General features: G+C 56.2%; 1 protein-coding gene across 4 annotated transcripts; it reads left to right on the top strand.

Moving 5' to 3' along the window:
* MAN2A2 (mannosidase alpha class 2A member 2) lies at nt 1–18,615 on the top strand. Of its 4 annotated transcripts, XR_012375163.1 has the most exons (26): nt 1–64; nt 308–510; nt 1,335–1,484; nt 2,040–2,297; nt 2,369–2,513; nt 2,632–2,803; nt 3,219–3,346; nt 3,560–3,733; nt 4,152–4,338; nt 6,611–6,788; nt 7,095–7,297; nt 7,513–7,695; nt 7,868–7,982; nt 8,209–8,276; nt 8,427–8,592; nt 9,192–9,428; nt 9,663–9,785; nt 10,106–10,220; nt 10,471–10,604; nt 10,755–10,896; nt 13,155–13,288; nt 13,499–13,573; nt 15,059–15,253; nt 15,418–15,528; nt 16,012–16,219; nt 17,482–18,615. XR_012375163.1 is itself a non-coding variant. In XM_025893168.1 (25 exons), exons 3-25 carry the CDS (start codon nt 1,353–1,355, stop codon nt 16,162–16,164), a joined length of 3,528 nt encoding a protein of 1,175 aa, XP_025748953.1. In that variant the 5' UTR covers nt 1–64; nt 308–510; nt 1,335–1,352; the 3' UTR covers nt 16,165–18,615. The 4 variants fall into 4 exon arrangements, 3 of the variants coding, with proteins under 3 accessions (XP_025748953.1, XP_025748954.1, XP_073738327.1); XM_025893168.1 differs by having other exon boundaries at nt 16,012–18,615; XM_025893169.1 differs by lacking the exon at nt 13,499–13,573 and having other exon boundaries at nt 16,012–18,615.
* Nucleotides 18,616–22,910: the final 4,295 nt, after the last annotated feature.

A 22,910-nucleotide genomic window follows, 5' to 3' on the forward strand; every position in this document is an offset into this window, starting at 1 on the left:
GGGGATGTGAGGGGCGCAGCTCGGCCGGCGGGGCCCGGAGCGGCGCGGAGGCCGGCCGCGGACGGTAACGCGCCGGGCGGACCCGGGGGAGGGCTCCGGCTGCGCCCCGGGCCGCCGCCGGGGTGGGCGGCAGTAGCGCGAGCGGCGCTTCGGGTCGGAGGCGGCCCGCGCTTCCGCACCCGGCCGTTGCCGTTGCGGTCCCCGGGGCCGGGAGGGCCGGGAGGGGGCTGGGCCGGCCGGCGGGCGGGCCACCGAAGACCCGGTGGCAGGTGCCTACCCACCCTGTGACCCAGCTCTCTCCCCGCAGCTCCACCCACTTTGGCCTAGACCCAGCCTCCAAGGGCTAAAAATATTGCCCGGAGGCTTGTGAGCGGAATCAGATCGTGCTAAGTAGGGCACGACGCACTGAGGCGACAGAGGTCCTCGGCCCCAGGGCGGGAGCCAGTCTCCGGAGCGGCGGTTCCGCCCACGCTCGGCCCAGCAGCTAGCGGCCTCCCTCCGCGGGAGCAGGCAAGTGGGGGCCCCGCGGGCGGTGGCAGCGGGCCCTGGTCCTCTGAAGTTGCCCCACAGCGGAGCAGCTGTGCCCAGCCTCTCCCTAGCCAGGGGACCTTGGGCACCAATCACTGCTGGCTTCCCAGGGGGTCCGCCAGGTGCTCTAGAAGCAAAAGCTGAAAGTTACCCACTGTAGGAATCTGAACTAGCCGGGAGAAGACTCAGGGCCCGCTGGATGTTAGAAACACAAGCTGCCCTTGCAGCTTTGTAAACTCATTCTGTTTTTCTTAATGAGAGAGGTGCTGTGCCAGGCGCTCTCTGGTGAGCATCGGTCTGATCCAAAAGGAAGAAAGGTTTCCCTGTCCGTTTCTTTAAATTCAAACTAAATCCCAGGTTAGTCCTCTGAAACTAGAAGCACGTGGCCAAGCAGGCTGGACACCCACCCCCTTTGACTGGCTGTGTCCTTCCTGTAGGCAAGCTCTACAGGAAGCTAGTCATAATCAGGAGGTTGTGTGGTGCACTCTGGAGTCAGAGCGGGGACGTTTGTTATCCAGTCGTGTTACCCTGGGAAGGAGCATCCTCTGCATCCTAGGGGCTGAGCTGCCACCAGGACCAGGCAGGACGTGCTTCAGATGTGCTCCCCGCGCTTTCCGTGTCTCAGCCAAGAGAGGAGGCTCCACAGCCAGTGTTGGGATTTGGTGCTTAGACTCTCGCTTTTCTTCGGAGTCAGGCAAATAGGTGTTCCTTGAGAGTAGCACTCAGGAGCTCTTTGGGGCATTTGGTGGAAAGACCAACAAAGGGATTCTGCCTGCTGGAGCCGCATATGGTGTCCCTCCTGCCAGGTGTGTGTGGAGGCCAGCATGAAGCTGAAAAAGCAGGTGACAGTCTGTGGGGCCGCTATCTTCTGTGTGGCTGTCTTCTCGCTGTACCTCATGCTGGACCGAGTGCAGCATGATCCCACCCGTCACCAGAATGGCGGGAACTTCCCCCGGGTGAGTCATGCCTGCTTGCTAATCTCTTCATATACAGGTCCTCTGAGCTCAGGTCGAGAGTCAGTGTCAGCCCAGGATAGGAACATTTCTTCCCGATTGGCAGATTTTCTAGACACGCGAAGATAAAAACAAGGATAGCAAAAAAGGAAGAAGGAAGGAGAAACATGTACTGCCGGTCTGTCCTCCTGAATTCTTGGCAGACATTGCTAAGGGATTGCAGCATTCTTTCCCACTAAGCCCGGATGCAGTCCTTGTCAGCACAGTGCTCCAGACGGGCCACACCGGTTGTGGAGAATAGGCATGCGAGGTGAAATCTTCGCCCTTCTGGGAGCCAGGGCGTGAGGGTACTCCCCAGCCAAGTGGACTGTGGTCCTCTGTAGTGATTTGCAGATCTTCCCTCATCTGGCCAGAGCCATCCGGGTCTGTAGGCTCCTGGTTCTGCCTGCACTTGGGGAGGGAAGGATCACAGTCAGGCCTCAGGTGGTGGGCCCCATGCAGAGATCCTCCCTGTGGCACCAGGAGCCATGGGTGATTGCTTTCTGGTGTTTTTGGCAGAGCCAAATTTCTGTGCTCCAGAACCGCATTGAGCAGCTGGAGCAGCTGTTGGAGGAGAACCATGAGATCATCAGCCACATCAAGGACTCGGTGCTGGAGCTGACAGCCAACGCGGAGGGCCCGCCCGCCCTGCTGCCCTACTACACGGCCAATGGCTCCTGGGTGGTGCCCCCAGAGCCCCGGCCCAGCTTCTTCTCCATCTCCCCTCAAGACTGCCAGTTTGCTTTGGGGGGCCGGGGCCAGAAGCCAGAGCTGCAGGTAGGGGATCAGCGCTGGTGGGGAGCTCTGGTGGTTGTGGATGGGCACTGAGCTGCTCCCTGGCCTGGCAGATGCTGACTATATCAGAGGAGTTGCCCTTTGACAATGTGGATGGCGGCGTGTGGAAGCAAGGCTTTGACATCTCCTACAGCCCGCACGACTGGGACGCTGAAGACCTGCAGGTGTTCGTGGTGCCTCACTCCCACAATGACCCAGGTGAGGACCCAGCAGAGCCCTGGGAGCTGGGCTGTGCAGGGGGCTTTCCGGGGGCAGAGGTAAGGGAGGGGCTGACGAAGATGCTGGCGTCCTTAGGGGACCTGTGTTGGCTCCCCAGGCTGGATCAAGACCTTTGACAAGTACTACACGGAGCAAACCCAGCACATCCTCAACAGCATGGTGTCCAAGCTGCAGGAGGACCCCCGGCGGCGCTTCCTCTGGGCAGAAGTTTCCTTCTTTGCCAAGTGGTGGGACAACATCAATGCCCAAAAGAAAGCAGCTGTCCGCAGGCCAGTGCCCACTGGGGAGGCCCTACCCTCTGGGCCCCGGGATGGGTGCCAGAGCAGCTGGAGGCCAAGCTGTGGGTGCCAGGGTGGAAGGGGGAGCAGGGCAGGGAGGAGTGATAGTAGAGGAGGGACCGAGGCTAAGAAGACAGTCACTGGTGTTGGGAGAAATCAGAGTCACAGCGAAGAAGGAGCACGGGGCCTGGCCCCGGGAAGCGCAGACGGAGGTCCAGAGAGAGGCAGGGCTAGGACAGCGTGGAGGTTGTGTGGGGGGAGAGGAGAGTGCACATTTGTTCTGTTGGTCCTGGGGTCGGGTGAGCGGGCTCGGCGAGGCCGGCGCGCAGAGGTCCTGGCATCTTCTGGTTGGCAGGAGTGGGCAGAGCATCCCCGCCCCGTGCTGAGTGTGCGTCCTTCGCTCCAGGCTGGTGGGAAACGGGCAGCTGGAGATTGTGACAGGAGGCTGGGTCATGCCGGACGAGGCCAACTCCCATTACTTTGCGCTCATTGACCAGCTCATTGAGGGACACCAGTGGCTGGAGAGAAACCTCGGTGAGTCTGGGCTCAGGAATGAGAGTCTGCTCCCATAGCTGGGCCTAGGGCACAGCAGGGGCCTGTGAGGCGCAGGGGTGGGGGTGGGGGATTCCTTTGTAAGCTGATGCCACCAGCCTGGGCCCTTGTGTGATGGCAAGAAGAAAGCTGGGTCCCCAGGGCCAGGAGGCCCGGTCCTGAAGTGTTCAGGACCTCTGGCTCCCGTGTCCTCAGGTGCGACCCCACGCTCTGGCTGGGCAGTGGACCCCTTTGGACACAGCTCCACCATTCCTTACCTGCTGCGCCGTGCCAACCTGACCAGCATGCTGATCCAGAGGGTGCATTATGCCATCAAAAAGTACTTTGCTTCCACCCACAGTCTGGAGTTCATGTGGAGGCAGACCTGGGGTAAGACCAGGTAGGGTGGAGGGAGGGGGGGGTCACAGTTCTCCCTGGGGAAGGACAGGGGACGAGAAGTAAGCCCCGGTGTCCTTCGGAGCACACCAGTGAGCACTAGGGCAGACAGCCAGAGTGCTCGCCTTCTTCAGGTGAGGTCAAGGGTCACGTTGACCTCTGGCCTCTGCAGGGCCTGCTCTCTGTACTGGGGGTCTGAGCGTCCCACCCCTGGAGGAGCTGTGGGCTCCAGAGCCCTCCCTGTGTCCCAAGCCTCGGCCTGCACATCTTCTGCAGCCTGAGGTCTGGTTCAGGCCTCACCTTATGTCAGAGCTTCCCGTAGCTGGAGCAGATCCCCGCCCTGCTACCCACCCCCGTGGCCGGCTCCAGAGGCTGCCTGCTGGGGGCTGACCGCCTGCTGTGTCTTCTCCAGACTCGGACTCCAACACAGACATCTTCTGCCACATGATGCCCTTCTATAGCTATGATGTGCCCCACACCTGTGGCCCGGATCCCAAGATCTGCTGCCAGTTTGATTTCAAACGCTTGCCGGGTGGACGCATCAACTGCCCCTGGAAGGTGCCACCCCGGGCGGTCACAGAGGCAAACGTGGCCGAGAGGTACTTGTCCCCGGCCTGCGCTAGGCCATTTCGCTGCATGGAGGAGCCAGGAGACCTGGCCTCGCTCCAGGCTCCGCTGCACGGGGGTGCTTTGGGTTGTACCTCTGTAGAATGGGGGGTGGGCACAGGTGGTGAGTTCAGGTCCACAGCCGCTAAGGTGCAGCACCTTTTCTGAGCCTCCCTGGAAAACCAGAGCTGCTCTAGGGAGCCCCCTTTGCCAGAATGGTTTTATTTTCCCAAATGAGTATGTTGCCCAGCCAGAGCCGGTTGACTGACTCACAAGTGAACAGTTCTCAAAATAGGTAAAGTTCCTTGCACCCTGTGGCCTAATATGCCTTCATTTAGCGCAGGCATCCTGCCTTAGCCCAAAGTTGGCCAGGATCCCCAGCGCTTGTGGACCTGGAATCCCACTCAGTCCTGCCCAAGGGCCCCCAGCCTCAGAGAAAGCACACCTGCCCTCTTGAGGGTCGTTAGGGACCCCTAAAGATGTCTCTGTTGCTGAAGTCAGCACCCCCTCACTGGGAAAGGGCAGGTTAAGAGTGACCTAGAACAGTGGGTTGGCTGGAACCGACTGGCCTTGAGATTATAACAAGTTGAACTGGTTTTTATGTTCCAGTAACTCTGATTTCCATGATGTCCAAGAGGTGAAACATGTGACCGAAGGGAAAGAAAGTGGTCTTTTGTTTCTGAAACCCAGAAATCTGAATGCCGATTCTAAGCAAAAATCTAGGGCTGTTGAGGCGTGGTATTTCCGAAAGCGCATCTGTGACGTAGAGATGCCAGCCCAGGTTTGCGGAGAGCAAGTCACGAGAGTAACTACGTTTTCTCCTTTGAAAGGCTTAGTAGGCTGAGAAATTAGGGGGAAATGGTGTTCAAGGAGTCCTCTCTCGAGAGCAAAGTAGAAAAGTACCAGCTGGATCAGCCCGGTTAAGTAGATTAGTGGCTGGTTGAACCATGGTACCCGCGATGTGCCAATTACTAGGTTGGTCTGAAAAGAGAAAGGGGCTTTTTTTTTTTTAAGATTTTATTTATTTTTCAACAGAGAGAGACAGCGAGAGAGGGAACACAAGCAGGGGGAGTGGGAGAGGGAGAAGCAGGCTTCCTGCGGAGCAGGGAGCCCGATGTGGGGCTCGATCCCAGGACCCTGGGATCATGACCTGAGCTGAAGGCAGACGCTTAACGACTGAGCCACCCAGGCGCCCCAAGAGAAAGGGGCTTTAGTGAGAGGCTGCAAGGCTCTGTTTTTCTATTGATTTTTACGAGTAACTCGACTGAAAAAGAAAATGATGGACGTGTGCTTATAGTTTCTGCTATGTGCCAGGCACAGTTCTAGGTGTTTAATATATATATTAATTCGCTTAGTCTGTTTTAATTCTCATAACATCAGGAGGGTAGGTACTGACATTCTTCTCATTTTATAAAAACTGAGGCCCAGAGAGGTTAAGTAACTTGCCCAGGGTCACTCAGCCTAGTCCATGTGGAGCTGGCATAGTCTGGCTCTGATTCTAGGCTCTTTGGTGTTGTGCCGTGTTGCTCACTGGTGGGCAAAGCGAAGCTGGAGTGTCGGGATCGTGATCCTACAAGATCTCAACAGGTTGTGTGTGATGTGGGTCGAATCTAACCAGATGAGATTTACTAGATATAAACGAAAAGTTCCCCCCTTAGTCTCAGAAAACAGCATGGAAAAGTTCAGGATGAGAAGGAACTTGAACCACAGGCATGGGAAACATGCACGCTGGCTGACATCAGCCCCGTGGGGTGACCGTAGGGCTGCCAAAGACGCCCCTGTTGATGCGCCCGCACACCGGTGGCCCACCTGGATGCCTGCATCCAGTGCTGGGCCCTGCGCTCTGAGGGACATAGGCACAGGGTGCTGGGGAACCACTGAGGATGGAGGGACCCAGGTGACGGAGGAGCTGGGCTTGCGGAGCCGGCAGGGAAGGCACAGAGGACGTCTTGCATACGTCTGAAGGAGAACCCCAGGGGAGGGGAGGGCTGCGTTCTGCGTGGTGTCCAAGGGCCGCCCTGGAGTCTGGGACCTGGAGCCAGAAACTGCAGCCCAGCCTAGGAAGACCTCCCCGGTTGTCAGAACTGTCCAGAGAACACAGGGCTCCCGGCGACAGGTTTCCCACTCTGGGAGGTGCCCGCCACAGGCCCCGTGACTCCTCACTGGGTGTGTTCAGGGGCCCTCTGAGGCCGGCTCTGCTCCGTTCCTCTTCTGCCCAGACTCCACTTGGGCCCATGCCCTCTCCCCCCCACCCCCCCACCGCAGGGCCACGCTGCTCCTGGACCAGTACCGGAAGAAGTCCCGGCTGTTCCGAAGCAATGTCCTCCTGGTGCCGCTGGGGGACGACTTCCGATACGACAAGCCCCAGGAGTGGGATGCCCAGTTCTTCAACTACCAGCGGCTCTTTGACTTCCTCAACAGCAAGCCTGACCTCCACGTGCAGGTGGGAGGGGGCGCTGAGCTGGGGGGTGGTTGGGGGGGGTCCCTCTGCAGTGCTGCAGCTTGGCCTGGGAGGTTACCAGCTCCAGGGCAGGGGTTTGTGCCCGACTCTTGGGCAAGGGTCTCCCTTTTATGTCAGAATTCCTTCCTGCCCCCCCCCCACGTCTGCTTGCGGGCCAGCTGGGTAGGACGTGCCGTGACTACCTGAGCGTAGGCAGAGTCTCTACTCCTGGCGCCCAACTGCAGCAGTCGGGGTCACAACTCCTAGAAAGTCTGGAACTGATGGGAGCGGGTTTGGGGGTCTCCACAGGCCCAGTTTGGCACCCTCTCTGACTATTTTGACGCTCTGTACAAGAAGACCGGGGTGGAGCCAGGGGCCCGGCCTCCAGGGTTCCCTGTGCTGAGCGGGGATTTCTTCTCCTATGCGGACCGGGAGGACCATTACTGGACCGGCTATTACACCTCCCGGCCCTTCTACAAGAGCTTGGACCGGGTCCTGGAAGCCCACCTGCGGTGAGACTCACCCCCCCCTTCCAGGCCAGAGAGAGGAGAATAAGCCTTTGGGGTTTAATGAGGAGTTTAATGAGGATTGGCTCAGAATGCACCGGAAGGGCTTGGAGACCAAGGCAGGCAGAGATGTGGTGGAAGGAAGGGGGCGGGGCTTGCTGAGCGCGGCTGGCCTGGGAGTTGTACGGGCAGGAGGTTGACTGACCTCTCTCTCTGGGCAGGGGGGCAGAGATACTGTACAGCCTCGCTGTAGCTCACGCCCGCCGCTCTGGACTGGCTAGCCAGTACCCGCTCTCAAACTTCGCCCTTCTGACGGAAGCTCGGCGCACTCTGGGCCTCTTCCAGCACCACGATGCCATCACCGGCACGGCCAAGGAGGCTGTCGTGGCAGACTATGGCGTCAGGTGGGGGCTCTCCTCCTCCGCATTGGATCCATGCCCTGGCCCGCTGTCCCGAAGAAAGGCCGAGCTGGGCAGTCAGTGGGCAGGCCTGCCGAGGGCTCTTCCTGCTGGAGAGGTGGACGGTCTGTCAGTGGCTGTCTTTTCCATGCCCACCCCATGCCCCCTCTCCCCCCAGGCTCCTGCGCTCCCTTGTCAACCTGAAGCAGGTCATCATCAATGCAGCTCACTATCTGGTGCTGGGGGACAAAGAGACCTACCACTTCGATGCCGAGGCACCCTTCCTCCAAATGGTGAGCCCCCCTTCTCGATCTGCTCGGGGCGCTCTCGGGAGTGTGCAATCCCATCCAAGAGCTGCAGTATGAGGCTGTTGCTCTTCTTTTCCCGCCTGCCCTGGAGTGAAAGATCGGTGCCCAGTGCGGCTGGTGGTCCACAGCCAGGACAGGCAGGGGCTGGGGAGGAGACAAGGCTCTGAGCTTGACGCATGACGATTCTTCCTTCCCACCCATTTAATCCCAGGATGACACCCGCTTAAATCACGACGCCCTGCCGGAGCGCACAGTGATCCAGCTGGATTCCTCACCCAGGTGAGCCAGACTAGGCCAGGCGCAGAGGCGAAGCCACTCTGGCTCCCAACACCATCTCCCGCCCACACCTGCCCAAGCACCACAGGACTCGGCCTGGGTGCCACTGCCTGGGAGCAGTGGCCTCCGAGGTGAGCCTGCCTCTCCCTGCAGGTATGTGGTGCTCTTCAACCCCCTGGAACAGGAGCGGCTCAGCGTGGTGTCCCTGCTGGTCAGCTCGCCCCGGGTGCGTGTCCTGTCAGAGGAGGGTCAGCCCCTGGCTGTGCAGATCAGCGCACACTGGAGCTCTGCCACCAACATGGTCGCTGATGTCTACCAGGTGAGTGGGGGCCCCCAGGGTGGGCCCCAGCCCTCGGTGCTGACCCAGGGCCTCTCTCCAGGGCCTCACTCTGCCTGTGACGCCAGCCTCCCACCCTCCCGCTTCCTGCCCAGCTTGGGGACAGCGGTCCTGGGGAGGGGGTTGCCCAGAGGACAGTCACTCCTGGGACTTGAGTCTGTCTTCGAAAGGAAGGCCAAGTTTGGTGGGTAGGAGAATACAAGAAATGGGGGCTAGGTTGCCCTGCTCTTCTTTCATTCAGCAAGTGTTTACAGAAAGTTTAACATGCGCTTCCCACTTCGTAGTTGTTCAGGTATCATGTGAGAGTCCTGGAAGTCTGACCAGAGGCAAGCGATGTCACCTCCACTTTCAGAGTGGGGGGGGGGAGGGGGCGGGTACCGAGGCCCCAGGAGGTATCAGCATTTGCTCGGACTTTCTCAGTGAGGAAGTGAATGCCCCAGGCCTAGAATCCCAGGCCCGCTCCCAGAACGGATGCCCACGCCTCGTGGGCCGCCCTGCCTCACCCCTCCCTCCCTCCCGCGACCCTCCCTCCCTCGGCCCTCCTTCCCTCACCCCTCCCTTCCACGCCCCTCCCACGGCAGGTGTCTGTGCCCATCCGCCTGCCGGCCCTGGGCCTCGGCGTGCTGCAGCTGCAGCTGGGTCTGGACGGGCACCGCACCCTGCCGTCCTCCGTGCGCGTCTACCTGCACGGCCGGCAGCTGTCCGTCAGCAGGCAGGACACATTCCCTCTGCGCATCATCGACTCGGGCGCCAATGACTTCGCCCTCAGCAACCGCTACATGCAGGTCTGGTTCTCAGGCCTCACCGGGCTCCTCAAGGTAAAGGGCCGGGGCGGGGGGCTGGGGAGGGCATGCCTGGCGGTGGGGCGGAGCTGAGCTGCCGCCTGACTGGCAGGGGGGCCGCGGAGTGGGCTGTCTTTGGCTCCGGGAGGGGCGGGGCACAGCATGGGGAAGCTGGGCTGGCTCCTCGGGGGAAGTTCGTCCATGCCCTCCCAGGGGGCAGGCCTGACATGCTGGTGTGGGGCCAGGGGTCAGGGCTGTGTTTTTTGGCAGAGCATCCGAAGGGTGGATGAGGAGCAGGAGCAGCGGGTGGACGTGGAGTTCCTCATCTATGGCACCCGCGCGTCCAAAGACAAGAGTGGAGCCTACCTCTTCCTGCCTGATGGGGAGGCCCAGGTACCGTAAAGACTCCTCAAAAACCCAGCAGGCCCTGGGAGGCCCTGCTAACGGAGGGTCCGAGGAGCCCTGTGAACTGAGGCAGTGGGGAGGGGCACGGGCCTTCTTCCAGGGTCATCCCTGCCTGCTGGCGGCTCTGCCCGAGCTGCCTCTGGGAGGTGGGGTGGGCCGAGGAGCGTCAGCTGGGGCCTTGGGCCAGCTCAGCTTGGGGTCTCCGGCTGGAGCCTGCTGGGAACAGGTATTTCTGCCAACGCTGGGCCGGTACCTCCCCACTCCACCTTCTGTGCTGTGGCTTCAGCTGCCGCCTGCTCTGTCCCCAGCCCTACGTCCCCAAGGATCCCCCCGTGCTGCGTGTCACCGAAGGCCCTTTCTTCTCCGAGGTGGTTGCCTACTACGAGCATGTCCGCCAGGTGGTCCGGCTATATAATCTGCCAGGTGAGCCCGGCAGATGAGGAAGGTCAGAAGAAAGGTCAGGGCTGCACAGGCTATGCCAGGCTCTTCCTTCTGCCCGTTCTCTGCTCATGCGTCTGTTCCCAGCAAACGGATCATCTGAGACGGGGATGACGTTAATTCTCTTGCAGTGAAGGCCCTCCAGAAATGCTGGGAGTTGCCAGGGGGTTGTGCACAGCCTCCCCCAGCCCATCTCTCAGGCCTCTCCGTGCTCTCCCTTTGTCCTTCTGCCCAGGGGTGGAGGGGCTGTCTCTGGACATGTCATCCCTGGTGGACATCCGCGACTACGTCAACAAGGAGCTGGCCCTGCGCATCCACACAGACATTGACAGCCAGGGTGCCTTTTTCACGGACCTCAATGGCTTTCAGGTGATTCCCGGGGCCCTGGGAATCACCAGTCTGCCCTGACGGAGGTAGAGGAATCCGAGGCGAGAGTGATCGGGGCTCCTTCAGACTGGGAACCCCTCGGGCCCAAATGGTTCCCCGGACGCCCTTGATCTGCTGGCTTGCCCCTCCCAGGTGCAGCCCCGGCGCTATCTGAAGAAGCTGCCCCTGCAAGCCAACTTCTACCCCATGCCAGTCATGGCCTACATCCAGGATGCACACAACCGCCTCACACTGCACACCGCCCAGGCCCTGGGGGTCTCCAGCCTGCACGATGGTGAGTGGGGAGCAGCAGCTAGGGAGCTATGGGGAGGGTGGAGGACGAGGCAGAAGCCCATCTTTGTCCCAGGGCCTCTCCTCTCAGGGGGCCCCACCCCTTTCCAGTCCACGTCACTTCCGTGCTTGGAGAACATTAACAGCTCCTGTCAGTCACACACGGCATGGCAGGAAGGCAGACGTGTGCTGTCACCCTCTCCCCTAGTGGAGGCAGCCATGGAGGTGACCTGGGGGTGGGGGTCCTGTTGGGTCCCTTTAAGAAGCACCAGGGTACTGAACAGTGATTCTTAACTGAGCTGTGCAGCCCACTTTTCCTGGCCAGGGATGGAAGTAGGGACAGTCGGAAAAGTGCATTTGATGTTATAATGAAATATTTAACAGGGGCGCCTGGGTGGTTCATTCAGTTAAGCGTCTGACTCTTGATTTCGGCTCAGGTTGTGATCTCGGGGTTGTGAGATTGAGCCCCATGTTGGGCTCCATGGTGGGCATGGAGCCTGCTTGAGATTCTCTCTCTCCCTCTCCCCCACCTCTTGCTCTCTTGCTCTAAAAAAAAAAAAAAATAAAAAAAATTTTTTTAATTAAAAAAGATTTAGCAAAGGAGAAAAATATATAGTGTTTTCTTACTAACGGTCATTAAAAGAGAGAATGGCGTTCTTAAGAATTGAAACAAAGCCATGAGGAGTACTGGGCTGGAGCTGGGCATGCCAGGCAAGCTGAGGTGGCTCTGTGTCCTCAGGGTAAAGGGAACAGTTTGCACTTGGCCTCTGAGGCCTTCAGATCTTCATGTTTGGGTTGGAGCCTTTGTGCAGGGCTAAGCCAAGAGCACTTGGTCCAGGCTGTGCTGGGGGCTGGTGGCTGGGGCACTGGAGGCCTGACCCCCTGCTGAAAGAGTGTGTCTCTGCTGCCCCTTCGCCCAGGGTCACCCTGCTATCAGACTTTGCCCGTCTCTGTGCCATTGGCTGCTAGCTGAGCCCGGTGTCCCCCCACCCTTGGTTCGCTCTGCCTTTAGGGAAACAGGGTGCTCAGATTATTGTTTGTTGTTGTTGTTTTGTTTTTTTTTTTAAGATTTTATTTATTTGAGAGAGAGAGAAAATGAGAGCACGAGAGGGAGGAGGGTCAGAGGGAGAAGCAGACTCCCCGCTGAGCAGGGAGCCCGACGTGGGACTCGATCCCGGGACTCCAGGATCATGACCTGAGCCGAAGGCAGTCGCTTAACCAGCTGAGCCACCCAGGCGCCCTGTTTTGTTTTGTTTTTTTTTTAAAGATTGTATTCATTTATGTGAGAGAGAGAGCAAGACAGCACGAGCAGGGGGCAGAGGGAGAGGGAGAAGCAGACCCCCCCCCCCCCCCCCGCCGAGTAGGGGGCCCGACATGAGGCTTGATCCCAGGACAAGATCACGGCCTGAGCCGAAGGCAGACGCTTAACCGACTGAGCCACCCAGGCGCCCCAGGATTATTGTTTTATACTCATGGGGTCATTTTAGGACTTCCAGATACCTTTCCAAAAAAGGTTGCTCAGGGTAGAAACACTTAGGAACTACAGAAGTCAGAATCGGGCTGGGGAGAGGGAGAGGGCCACCTGAGTAGACTCCCTCGGGAGATTCTTAAAAAAACAGGTGCTGGGAAAAATCCTCACCCTGACATGTGTCAGCTTTGCGGTGAGCCCCTTCCCCAAGCATATATTTTACAAAGAAAGCCTAGGCGATCGTCTGCCATCTCTTCTCCCCCGGGCACCCCTCGGTGATACCTAATGTGAGCTTGTGTCTGATCTGCCATCTGCCTGGCGTCCGCGCTCCCCTTGTGACAGATGCGGCGGCCGAGCTGGAGTCCGTCCCAGTGTAGAGCAGGGGCGGGCGGGCATGTTCTAGTCACAGCAAAAGTCTGCCCGAGCTGCGTGGCCTCAGGCTTCTGCAGCAAGCGCTGGGCCTCCCAGAGCAGTTCTGTGTTTGCTTGCTTACTTCGTGGAAGTGGCCAGTCCAGATGTGGTCCCCAGCCTGAGCTCCCCGGCCTGCCCCCAGTCCTGAGGCACAGCGCCCGCCTGCCCGCTCTGGGCCTCTTGCTCGCTCTTCTGTGACTCTGGCCCTTCACTCAGCCCCCTTCCAGCCCAGGTCCCACTGCGCGTCCTCTCCCGAGTGACTGCTTCCGGCGAGCTCACCGGGCATTTCCCTCGGGGCTTGTGGTTGGGATTCTTCTTCCAAAGGCCGACATCTGCTTGGGGATGGGGGTCGCAGGCCCGGGGCTCACCGTTAACGTCCCCAGGCCAGCTGGAGGTGATCCTGGACCGACGGCTGATGCAGGACGACAACCGGGGTCTGGGCCAAGGGCTCAAGGACAACAAGAGAACCTGCAACCATTTCCGCCTCCTGTTGGAGCGGCGAACCCTGGGCAATGAGGTAAATTCTGGGCCTCTCTCCCCTGGAGCCAGGTCAGGCTGGTGCCTTGGGCGGCAGAGCTAGAGCTGGGCGAGGGGTAGTACAGGGCTCTTCCGGGGCTGTGGGGAGTGAGTCTGACGCTCTGCTGCTCCGTCTCACCAACCCCACCGTGTCCTCTAACCCTCTCTGCTCTGACCGCATTCATCTCATGGCTTTCTTTGCCCCCACCAGCCTGGCTTTTTCTCCAAACTGGCAGCCATGTTTAGGGACTTGGTCTTTCAGAGCAGCAGGAGCAGTAACCTCGAGGTAAGGGCCAGCGATGGGGTGTTGAACTAGCATTAGCGAGTCGTAACTGGCACTGGAGCCTGCGGATGACAGAGCCTGCCACTCAGTCCCCCGAGTCTGTGGCTCCGTCCTCACTCGCCGAGGACATCCTGAGCACTCGCTGTGCTTTGGGCCTGAGAGGGACACAAACATCTGCATTACTCACCCTGCTCTCTAGGACTTCGCTTGGGGGAAGGGGGGGGGGGGGGGCAAGCTCTGTGTGTAGAACTAAGGTAGAAATATACCCCCTGGTGCTGAGGAGGGAGAGAACGTCGTGAGCTGGGGGACAGAGGACTGCTTCTGGAGGAAAGGCCAGCCAAGCACAGCTGTGATCAGTCGGGGTCCGATCTAATCCCATGAACCGAGGCACGGGTGGAAGGCAAGAGAGACAGTGTGAACGGGGAACAGCAGTGAGTTCGCTCAGCTAGAGTAGAGCTGCTTGTCCAGTGTGGTAGCTTCTAGCCACGTGTGAATATTTAAATGAATCAAAACTAAATACAGTACCAAATTCAGTTCTTCTTTCGTACCAGCCACGTTTCAAGTGCCCCGTGGCCACAAGTGGCTAGCAGCTACTCTCTTGTCCAGCGCAGGTATAGTGTTTGTGTCTTTGCAGAAAGTTCTGGTGGCCGTGGCTGGGCTAGCATGAAGTCAGGGGCTGTTTGGGGCAGACTATAGTGGGCCTGGAACAGCTGGTGGGAGATTTTCTGGACTTTATGTTGGAGGCCAGGGAGGGACCAGGGAGACCAGGAAGGCTCTGCCCTGAGCATGTCGCTCTAACAGCAGGAGCAGGGTGGATCTTCAGGGAGATTGGAGGCGGGTGATGGCTTAAAGGCCGTTCAAGCAGGAAATGTCAGTGGCTCGAAGTGAGGAGGGAGGAGGGAGAGGTTGTGGGTGGAGGTGAGGACACTGCTGAGCGGGGGACGGAGGTCAGGGGACGGGGAGGTGAGAGATTCCGGGCGATCGGAAGGAGAGTGGTGGTAGGGACAGAGGCCCGGAATATGGACAAGTGGCCATCTGAGAGAAAGTCCAGGTCAGCCACCTAAACAGCAGTCCTCGGTGGACACAACCGTGGGGAGCCCTGGGCCCGAGGACCAGGGCCGGTGCTGTGGACATGGGCCCATACGTGGAACCGCAGGATCACTCTGAGTACTCCCTCCATCCATGTGAAGCACACATCTGTCTGACTCCCATTCTCCTCCCTCATTCTGAGAATCTGTGTGATGGGAGATGGTGCTTAGGGTATGGGGTGTGTGCTTGTCATAGATGTCATAGAAGCAAAAACCCTCAAAAGTCGAGAGAGGGCCTAGTAAATGGTCCTTTCTAAGTTGTGTGAGATGGAAAGTGGCCACATGTGTGTGAAGGGTCCTGGAGCCTCCCAGACACATCGGGGACGCTCTTTCCAGAGGAACTGACCTGGGCGTGCGTTTACCCTCCCCCCCTCACCTGCATCTCGGGCCAACCTTGCAGGTCCAAGATGGCCGCTCCACCAGCTACCCGTCCCTCCTCAGCCACCTGACCTCCATGTACCTGAATACCCCAGTGCTTGCCCTGCCTGTAGCCAAGAGGCAGCTCCCGGGCCCCAGTCTCCGCTCGTTTCATCCCCTGGCCTCATCTCTGCCCTGTGACTTCCACCTGCTCAACCTGCGTACGCTGCAGGCCGAGGTGAGTGTCCCGCTCAGCTCTGCACCTCCAGGGCCGGGCTCTAGCCTTTCCTCACCCAGACTCCTCCCGGGCCCGGGACTGCCTGCTGGGTAGCAGTGCTGTTCCACCTGTGAGCCCCGAGTGGCCCCGGCCCCCCCACCGCCCCTTGTGTATCTGTCACCCAGGAGGATGCCTTGCCTTCGGCGGAAACTGCGCTCATCTTACACCGCAAGGGTTTCGACTGTGGCCTTGAGGCCAAAAACTTGGGCTTCAACTGCACCACAAGCCAAGGCAAGGTGAGCGGGGCCCAGGTATGGGCAGGAAAATGGGAAGGCTGCCGTGAGGTGGGCAGTGAGGGTGGGACTGGGGGTGGGGGTCCCTCCAGGGCGTTTTGGAGAGAAAGGGAGAAGCTGTCGATGAGAAAAAAGCAAGCGAGGCCTGGTGGGGGCACGTTCCGGGGCGAGGCATACAGCTGGAGGCTTGTGCTCCATGAGCAGAGGCCACTGTCAGACAAGACGGGAAACCCCAGAAAGAAAACCCCCAAAGGCACCATGCTGCTACTTCTAAGCTCTACTCATGGTTTAAGCCGGTGCTGATAGGCGCCCTCACGTGCCACGGCCCGTGTGGGCACTGGCGGGTCCAGAGTGGACCCAGACGTGGTCCTCAAGGACCCAAGTGCAGGGAGGCACCATGTTGCCTCCATGAGGTTCTTCCAGAGGTGACAGGGCGTACAGAGGAAGAGCGCCCAGCACAGCCCCCGTACCGTGTTCTCTCCACAGGCGGCCCTGGGGAGCCTCTTCCACGGCCTGGATGTGGGTTTCCTGCAGCCGACCTCCTTGACATTACTGTACCCTCTGGCCTCACCCTCCAACAGCACTGACGTCTATCTGGAGCCCATGGAGATCGCCACCTTCCGCCTCCGCTTGGGCTAGGGCTCCCTGTGGCCTGAAGAGAAAGCTCATCCACAGAGACTGCCTCTTACACAAGGTCGGGTTGGACAAACCGGACGGGAGTTCTGTCCCGATCTACCTCTCAGAACTGTGACACGCTGGGCTCCGCCCTCATTTTCTGTTTCTCGTCGCTTCTGTGTCCGGTGGCAGCCCCAAGCCCCGTGTCGGGTAGACAGGGCAGATGCTAGTGAGATCGTGGCAGGAGGGCCCTGGGTCAGAGTGCGCAGTGCCGGCCTCAGCTTTGGGTTATGAGTGGCGCCCAGTTGGGCACAGGCTCAAGCACCCATCGTTGTCCCATAACGGGATGGTGGAGAAGCAGGGTCAGAACAGGTAGGGGAGGCTGAATGGGTAGCAGCCCAGCGCCGGGGTCACTGGGGGCAGGACCTGGCTCTAGGGGGACCCTCCGGTTACGGAGGGACTGCTTGTCCGGATGTGACCAGCGGGAGCTGAGTGACGGCCAGGAGGAGGGGGATGGGGACCCGGAGTTAGCGTTGGGGCGGCGGAGGAATCCCTGCTTTCTGTGACCATTCCGCCATAAGAGCTCCCTGGCCTGCACGCCCCGGCTCGGGGCTGTGGGGTGGCAGGAAGAACTCTTGAGAGACCATGTCATGGCCAGAGCTCAGAGGACGCTTCAGATACCAAACCCCCCGCCCACCTCATCGCGGGCACTTGGTCTGTGTGTGTTGATGTGTGGGATGGTGGCAGGGACGCGGGGTGGGGGGTCCTCCATCCTCCCTGACCCCTCTTTGGTTCCTGTACTCTGGACACCACTGTCCTCGGGAGCTCCTTCCCATCCTGGGGGCATTTGGTCTAGCACACTTCATTTCCCCGGAAAGAAAGTGGAGCCTCCAAGCGCCCATAAGTGCGAGCAATTTGAGAAGGCTTTCAGCCCCATCCCTACATGGGGGGGTGGTTCATCCTTCTACAGAAGTGTTTGAGTCCTGGCACGGGGACTAGGGATACATAGCGTACATTAGGCAGTACGGCTGCTCATCAGCCTTCGTTTCAGCTTCGATTAGTAGAGAAAGGTTTCCGGTAGTCTCTATAGATGCTGAAACAATATTTGGTAAAGTTTAAGATCTATCCCTCATTAAAAATCTTAGTAAGTTAAGATTACAGAGACGTCCTCATCTAGATAAAAAATCTCCATCACAAACCAGCAGTTAATGACATTCTAAAGAACCACGAGCATTCCCATACAAGTCGGAAACTAGGACACTCGTTAGCAGTGTCCTGGCACTGTCACCCCCGCAGGAGACCAGGGGAAGGAGAGGACGTTACAACTGTCATTATTTGCAGACGATAGCACGGCCGACCTATAAAATCTAAGGGAGTCAGCGGGAGATCTACTGAGACCATTCTGTAAGCGGACACAGATGATATACATGATGCTCCTGGAAACATTTCGGTTCTCTCTGAATCAACCCATAAATTCAGTGTATTCCAGCATGGTTGGATACTTTGGGAATTTGATAAGTTCTCAAGTTCATGTGGAAGAGTAAATATGTAAGAATATTTAATTCTGATGCTGGTGAGTCGGGGGCGGGGAGTGCAGAGGGAGTGAAGGACTGCCCAGGAGTGGCCCCTGTGACCTGGCGTGGGCTCAGACAGGCTCATGGAACAAAAGGCAGAGTCCAGCAGCAGACCCCCAGGTAGACGGAAACTTAGTAGGATAAAAGGAGCATTTGAAGTCGGGGAAAAAGATGGATTGTTTAATAAATAGGAGTTTAAGACAACGGGCCCTCAAAGGAAGAGTTAGATCTGTAGCTCATGGTTGCCACAAAAATTAGTTCCAGAGGGAAGAAACCAAAAAAGTTCAACTACAAAATTACTGAAGGAAATATAGGAGATTATTGTATCTCTGGTGTGGGAGACCCTGTTTTAAACATAACACGAAACCTAAAAGATCTAATAAGGGAAAAGATAAACAGATTTTACCACCCCAAAATATTGAAAGTTTGTGTATGATGGAAAACATCATGGTTACAACACAAATGACAGATTGGGAGAAGATGTTTGCTGCACTTCCAATATTGATGAGTTAATTACTCTAGGAGAAAAGCTTGCTTTGGGGTCCTTGGAGAGGGTCCCCTGGGCCTGCTCAGTCACTCCCCGAACAACAAGAGTTCTTCCAGATCATCCAGGGCGGTTGTTGCCAGCGTCGGGCCAGGGCACGTGGAAGCCTGTCTAAATCATGGTGGAAGAAATAAGATTAGCAATGTGAGGTGCTCAGCACACAGTGCCTGGTACCTAGAGGAGCTCAATAAATAGGAACTGTAATCTTATGAGTAAAGGACACTAAGCAGTTAGGTCACAGTAGGTGGTATTTGCTAGTATCACATGTCTTGTAATCAAATGATAAGGGAGACTCTGTGAAACCCCCCCAGGAAATGAGCAGAATAAAGGCTCTTACCTTTGGAGGTCTTAGATGTACCATGGAATTATTCATCTGCCAAGAACAATGTTTAATCCCGCACACTGGCCTTTTTAAAACTACTCCAGGCAGCGGTGTTCAAGGTGTGGTCCAGAATCACCAGGAGTGTTTGTTTCAGGCCCAGCTTTTTGGCCTGTCCTGGCGAGGGCTGCCCGTCAGCCTGGATGTGGGGATGAGGGGCCCATGGAGCAGAGACCGAGCCTCGTTGAGACAGCCCTATAACAAGAACCAGAGACAGACCTTCCAGTTGTGTGTGGGAGGGAAACCCAATTCCGGGGCACCATCTACTGAACCCATTTCTGAGGATAGCAGTCAAAGAATCTGCATTTTTAATGAGCTTCCAGGCGATTCTTTTGCACACGGTAGTTTGGAAATGGGCCTATAATTTTAAGGCAAGCAGCAGTCCTTTACCACGGAGCCCTGGCACTGAGGCCTCCGTTCTGAGGGTTATAATCATAATTAGAACCAGGACATGACACAGAGGCAACCTCAACCCCTGGAACTAGAATTCTCTTCCTTCCTGCACCCCTCCAGCCACTTAGAACTACCCCATTTCCACAAAGAAAGGAACACTGGGAAGGCGGACCGGAACCAAGAACCGAGTCCTCCTCTGCAGGCTGAGCCGGGCACGGACTGTGCTCTGACTCAGCTTCCCTGGGGAGTGGGCAGAGAGACCTGTAGAAAGAATGGCGTCTCTCAGCGGAAGCTCACCTGCCTCCCCCACCATCACAGCAGTCGGCTACCTGCACTCACGCCCTCATGGAGGAGGAGAAGCACAGTCCGGGTGGTGGGAACGAGGCTCACCGCCCAAAATTGAGATCTCTGTTTTTCACTAACAAAAATGTGTACACATAAACACTTCGAGGGGCAGGTCTCATGGCAAGAACAGGCGAGGGAGGAGGCGGCCAGATCCTTCAAAACAAATCCTGATTTTACTTAGGGTCTGTGGGAAATCAATTCAGAACTTCTTAATGGTTACCAGGACCAAGGGGATCTGCAGAGCATCTCTGTCCAGTCTGGGTCCTGACTTTGGACCTCTCCCCCCCCAGTTGAAGATAAGCCTGAACTGAAAGTGAACTCTGTGGGCACAGGAGACTTGGGGCGGGGGGGGGTGGTGGTGGTGGGAGATGAGCACTTCCCAGCCCTTGGAACATGAGAGGGTTGAAGATTTAAAACCCAGCACCGAGTGGGAAACCTTTGAGGAGCTCTCGGGGGGGGCGGGGGGGGGGGGGGGGGGCGGGTTTCCCTGTCAGCACGCTGAAGGACTTGCATTGAAACCAGAGGCGTGAGCACCCCTGCACTGTTGCCTCCTCAACTCCTGGTGCCCTGGAATGGGGAGTGAGGTGCTAACAGTGCAAAAGCGTAGTCCTCCTAAGACCGGAGGAACTCTCCTTTTGACCCAGAGCTGAGAACAGCGACGGCCCTGAGCAGATGGGAAACTGCACAGCTCAAGGGAAAGAGCAGTGGAGGGGAGCCGTGCCAGGCTGCCGGAGTCCGTGTAGGACACACAGGTGACCGAGAGTGACCGAGGAATGCCGAGAGGCCAGAGCCAGGCCAAGTGAGGAGCACAGGATGAGAAAGCAAAGCGGCTGCAAGGAAAAACATGACAAAATGTAAGCAGCCCCAAATAGTACTTTATTGAAATAGAGTCTACGTGTTGGAGAAACACTGGATTTGGTACAGAGGGATTTGGAAAACAGAGCTGAGGAATCACTTGAAGATACCACAGGGCTAAAAGGAAAATATAAAACAGAGGTTAAGAAATATAGGGGCGCCTGTGTGGCTCAGTTGGTTGAGCAACTCTCAGTTTTGGCTCAGGTCATGGTCTCAGGGTCCTGGTGGAACCCTGTGTCAGGCTCTGCACTCAGGCGGGGAGCCTGCTTGAGAGTCTCTCTCCCTCTGCCCCTCCCCCACTCGAGTGTTTTCTCTCTCTCAAATAAATATGTAAAATCTTAAAAGAAAAGAAAAAGAAATATGGCAGATGGACTTGGAAGCATTGACATAACGTTTAGTAGCACTTTTAGGAGAGACTAGTGAGTAGGGAAGAGGAAACCATCAAAAGGATAGTGGGTGCGTTCTTCAGAAATGAAGAAAGATATGTATGAGTCCTTGGAATGAGTGCTCACCAAGTTCCAAGAAAGGGTTGTTTAAAAGAATCCTCCCCTACATATATTGCAGATAAAACCCTAAAAATCAACCAGAAAGAGACTCCAAAAGGAAAGACCACCAAAATGACAGTAGACATCTAGTTAGCATCAATAGATAACCTGGAGTCCATGAAATAATACAGTCAGACTTTGAGAACATAACTGCCAACTCTGGACCTGGTGTTAGCTGTGCTCCCATTCAGAGTGAGGGAGAAATGGCATTCCCAACATGCAGAGGCTGAGAGCATGCAGCGTACAAAACTTCAGTGGAAGAACAAAGGTATTCTTCAGAAAAAAAAAGTCCAGGGTGCATAAACCAATGGTGGGTAGACCTAATAAGTATCGGCTATAAGCTATAATACAGCTTCAAAAGAGGCAAGAATGAATATTCCAGATAGCAATAATGTTAGGTATTATTCCTGGGGTCCTTGTTCAGAAGAAATAAAAGCACACCTCACGATTCATATGCACAAATGGATAAGGATGTTCACTGGAGCATTGTGTGGTGAAAAAACCGGAAACAAAACCCGTCAGAAAGGGGAATGCATAGTGGCACCTGACTGGCTCAGTTGGTAGAGCATAGGACTATTAATCTTGGGGTTGTGGGTTCAGGCCCCACACCAGGCACAGAGCTTATTCAAATTAAAAAAAAAATTTTTAAAGGAATGCGTAGGGACGCCTGGATGGCTCAGTCAGTTAAGCATCTGCTGCCTTCAACTCAGGTCATGACCCCAGGATTCTGGGGTCAAGCCCCACGTCGGGCTCCCTGCTCAGTGGGGAGCCTGCTGTTCCCCCTGCTTGTGCGCTCACACGCTCTCTCTCTCTCTTACAAATAAATAATAAAAAAGGGAATGCATAAAGAAAATACTGTCCATTCATATAATGAAATACTAGAAAGTAGTTTAAAGGAATGAGCTAAACATTCATGTGCACTGACAAGGATAAATCTCAAAAGCATTGCTAAAGGAAAAGAAAGTTACAGGGGTGCCTGGCTGGCTCAGTCAGGAAAGCATACAACTCTTGATCTCAAGGTTGCAAGTTTGAGTCCCACATTGGGTGTAGAGATGACAAAAAAAAAAAAAAGAGTGATACATACTTATGACAAAATACTCCAAAACAAGTACTATAAGGACAGTCTTTTCAACAAATGGTGTTGAAAGAAGTTCTACTATGGGTAAAATGCTATCAAACAGCATCGCCCACTACAGAAAAATCGTTTGAAAAGAGTCAATCAATGTGGCAAACTAAATTATTAAGAAACAGCCACAGCTACCCCACCTTCAGCAACCACTGCCCCGATCAGTCAGCAGCCATCAAGGAGGCAAGATCCTCCACCAGCAAAAAGATTACAACTCACTGAAAGCTCAGATGATGATTAGCAGTTTTTTGGCAATAAAGTATTTTTAAATTAAGGTACACACACTGTTTTCTTAAAGACAATGCTACTGCACACTTAATATACTACAGTATATAGTGTAAACATATACACTGGGAAACCAGAAGTTTCATTTGACCCGCTTTATTGTGATACTCCCTTTATTGTCGTGGTCTGGAACTGAACCCACAATATCTTCGAGTTATGCCTATAATCTCAAATGGCTTAGGGGAAAAAGTTACTGTACTTCCAACTTTTAAGTTTCTGACTGTTTAAATATATATATTGAGTTAAGGGCACCTGGGTGGTTCAGTCGGTTAAGTGTCCTACTCTCAGTTTTGGCTCAGGTCATGATCTCATGGGTTGTGAGATTGAGCCCGGCATCAGGCTCCCCTCTCATTGGGGAGTCAGCTCAGATATGCTCTCCCTCTGCCCCTTCTCCTGCTTGTGCTCTCTCTCTCTCTCAAATAAAATCTTAAAAAAAAAACAAAAACAAAAACTTAGGGCGCCTGGGTGGCTCAGTTGGTTAAGCGACTGCCTTCGGCTCAGGTCATGATCCTGGAGTCCCGGGATCGAGTCCCGCATCGGGGGTCCCTGCTCCGCGGGGAGTCTGCTTCTCCCTCTGACCCTTCCCCCTCTCATGTGCTCTCTCATTCTCTCTCTCAAATAAATAAAATCTTTAAAAAAAACTTTAAAAAATTTTTAAAGGCTTAATAGTGTGGCAAGAAGGGGAATTATGGTCCTGATCTGTCACTGTTCCACCTGTTTGACC

Source organism: Callorhinus ursinus, unplaced genomic scaffold (genome assembly GCF_003265705.2).
Source record: "Callorhinus ursinus isolate GAN/ISIS: 27379988/994484 unplaced genomic scaffold, GSC_fseal_2.0 scaffold45, whole genome shotgun sequence".
Classification (NCBI taxonomy): domain Eukaryota; kingdom Metazoa; phylum Chordata; class Mammalia; order Carnivora; family Otariidae; genus Callorhinus; species Callorhinus ursinus.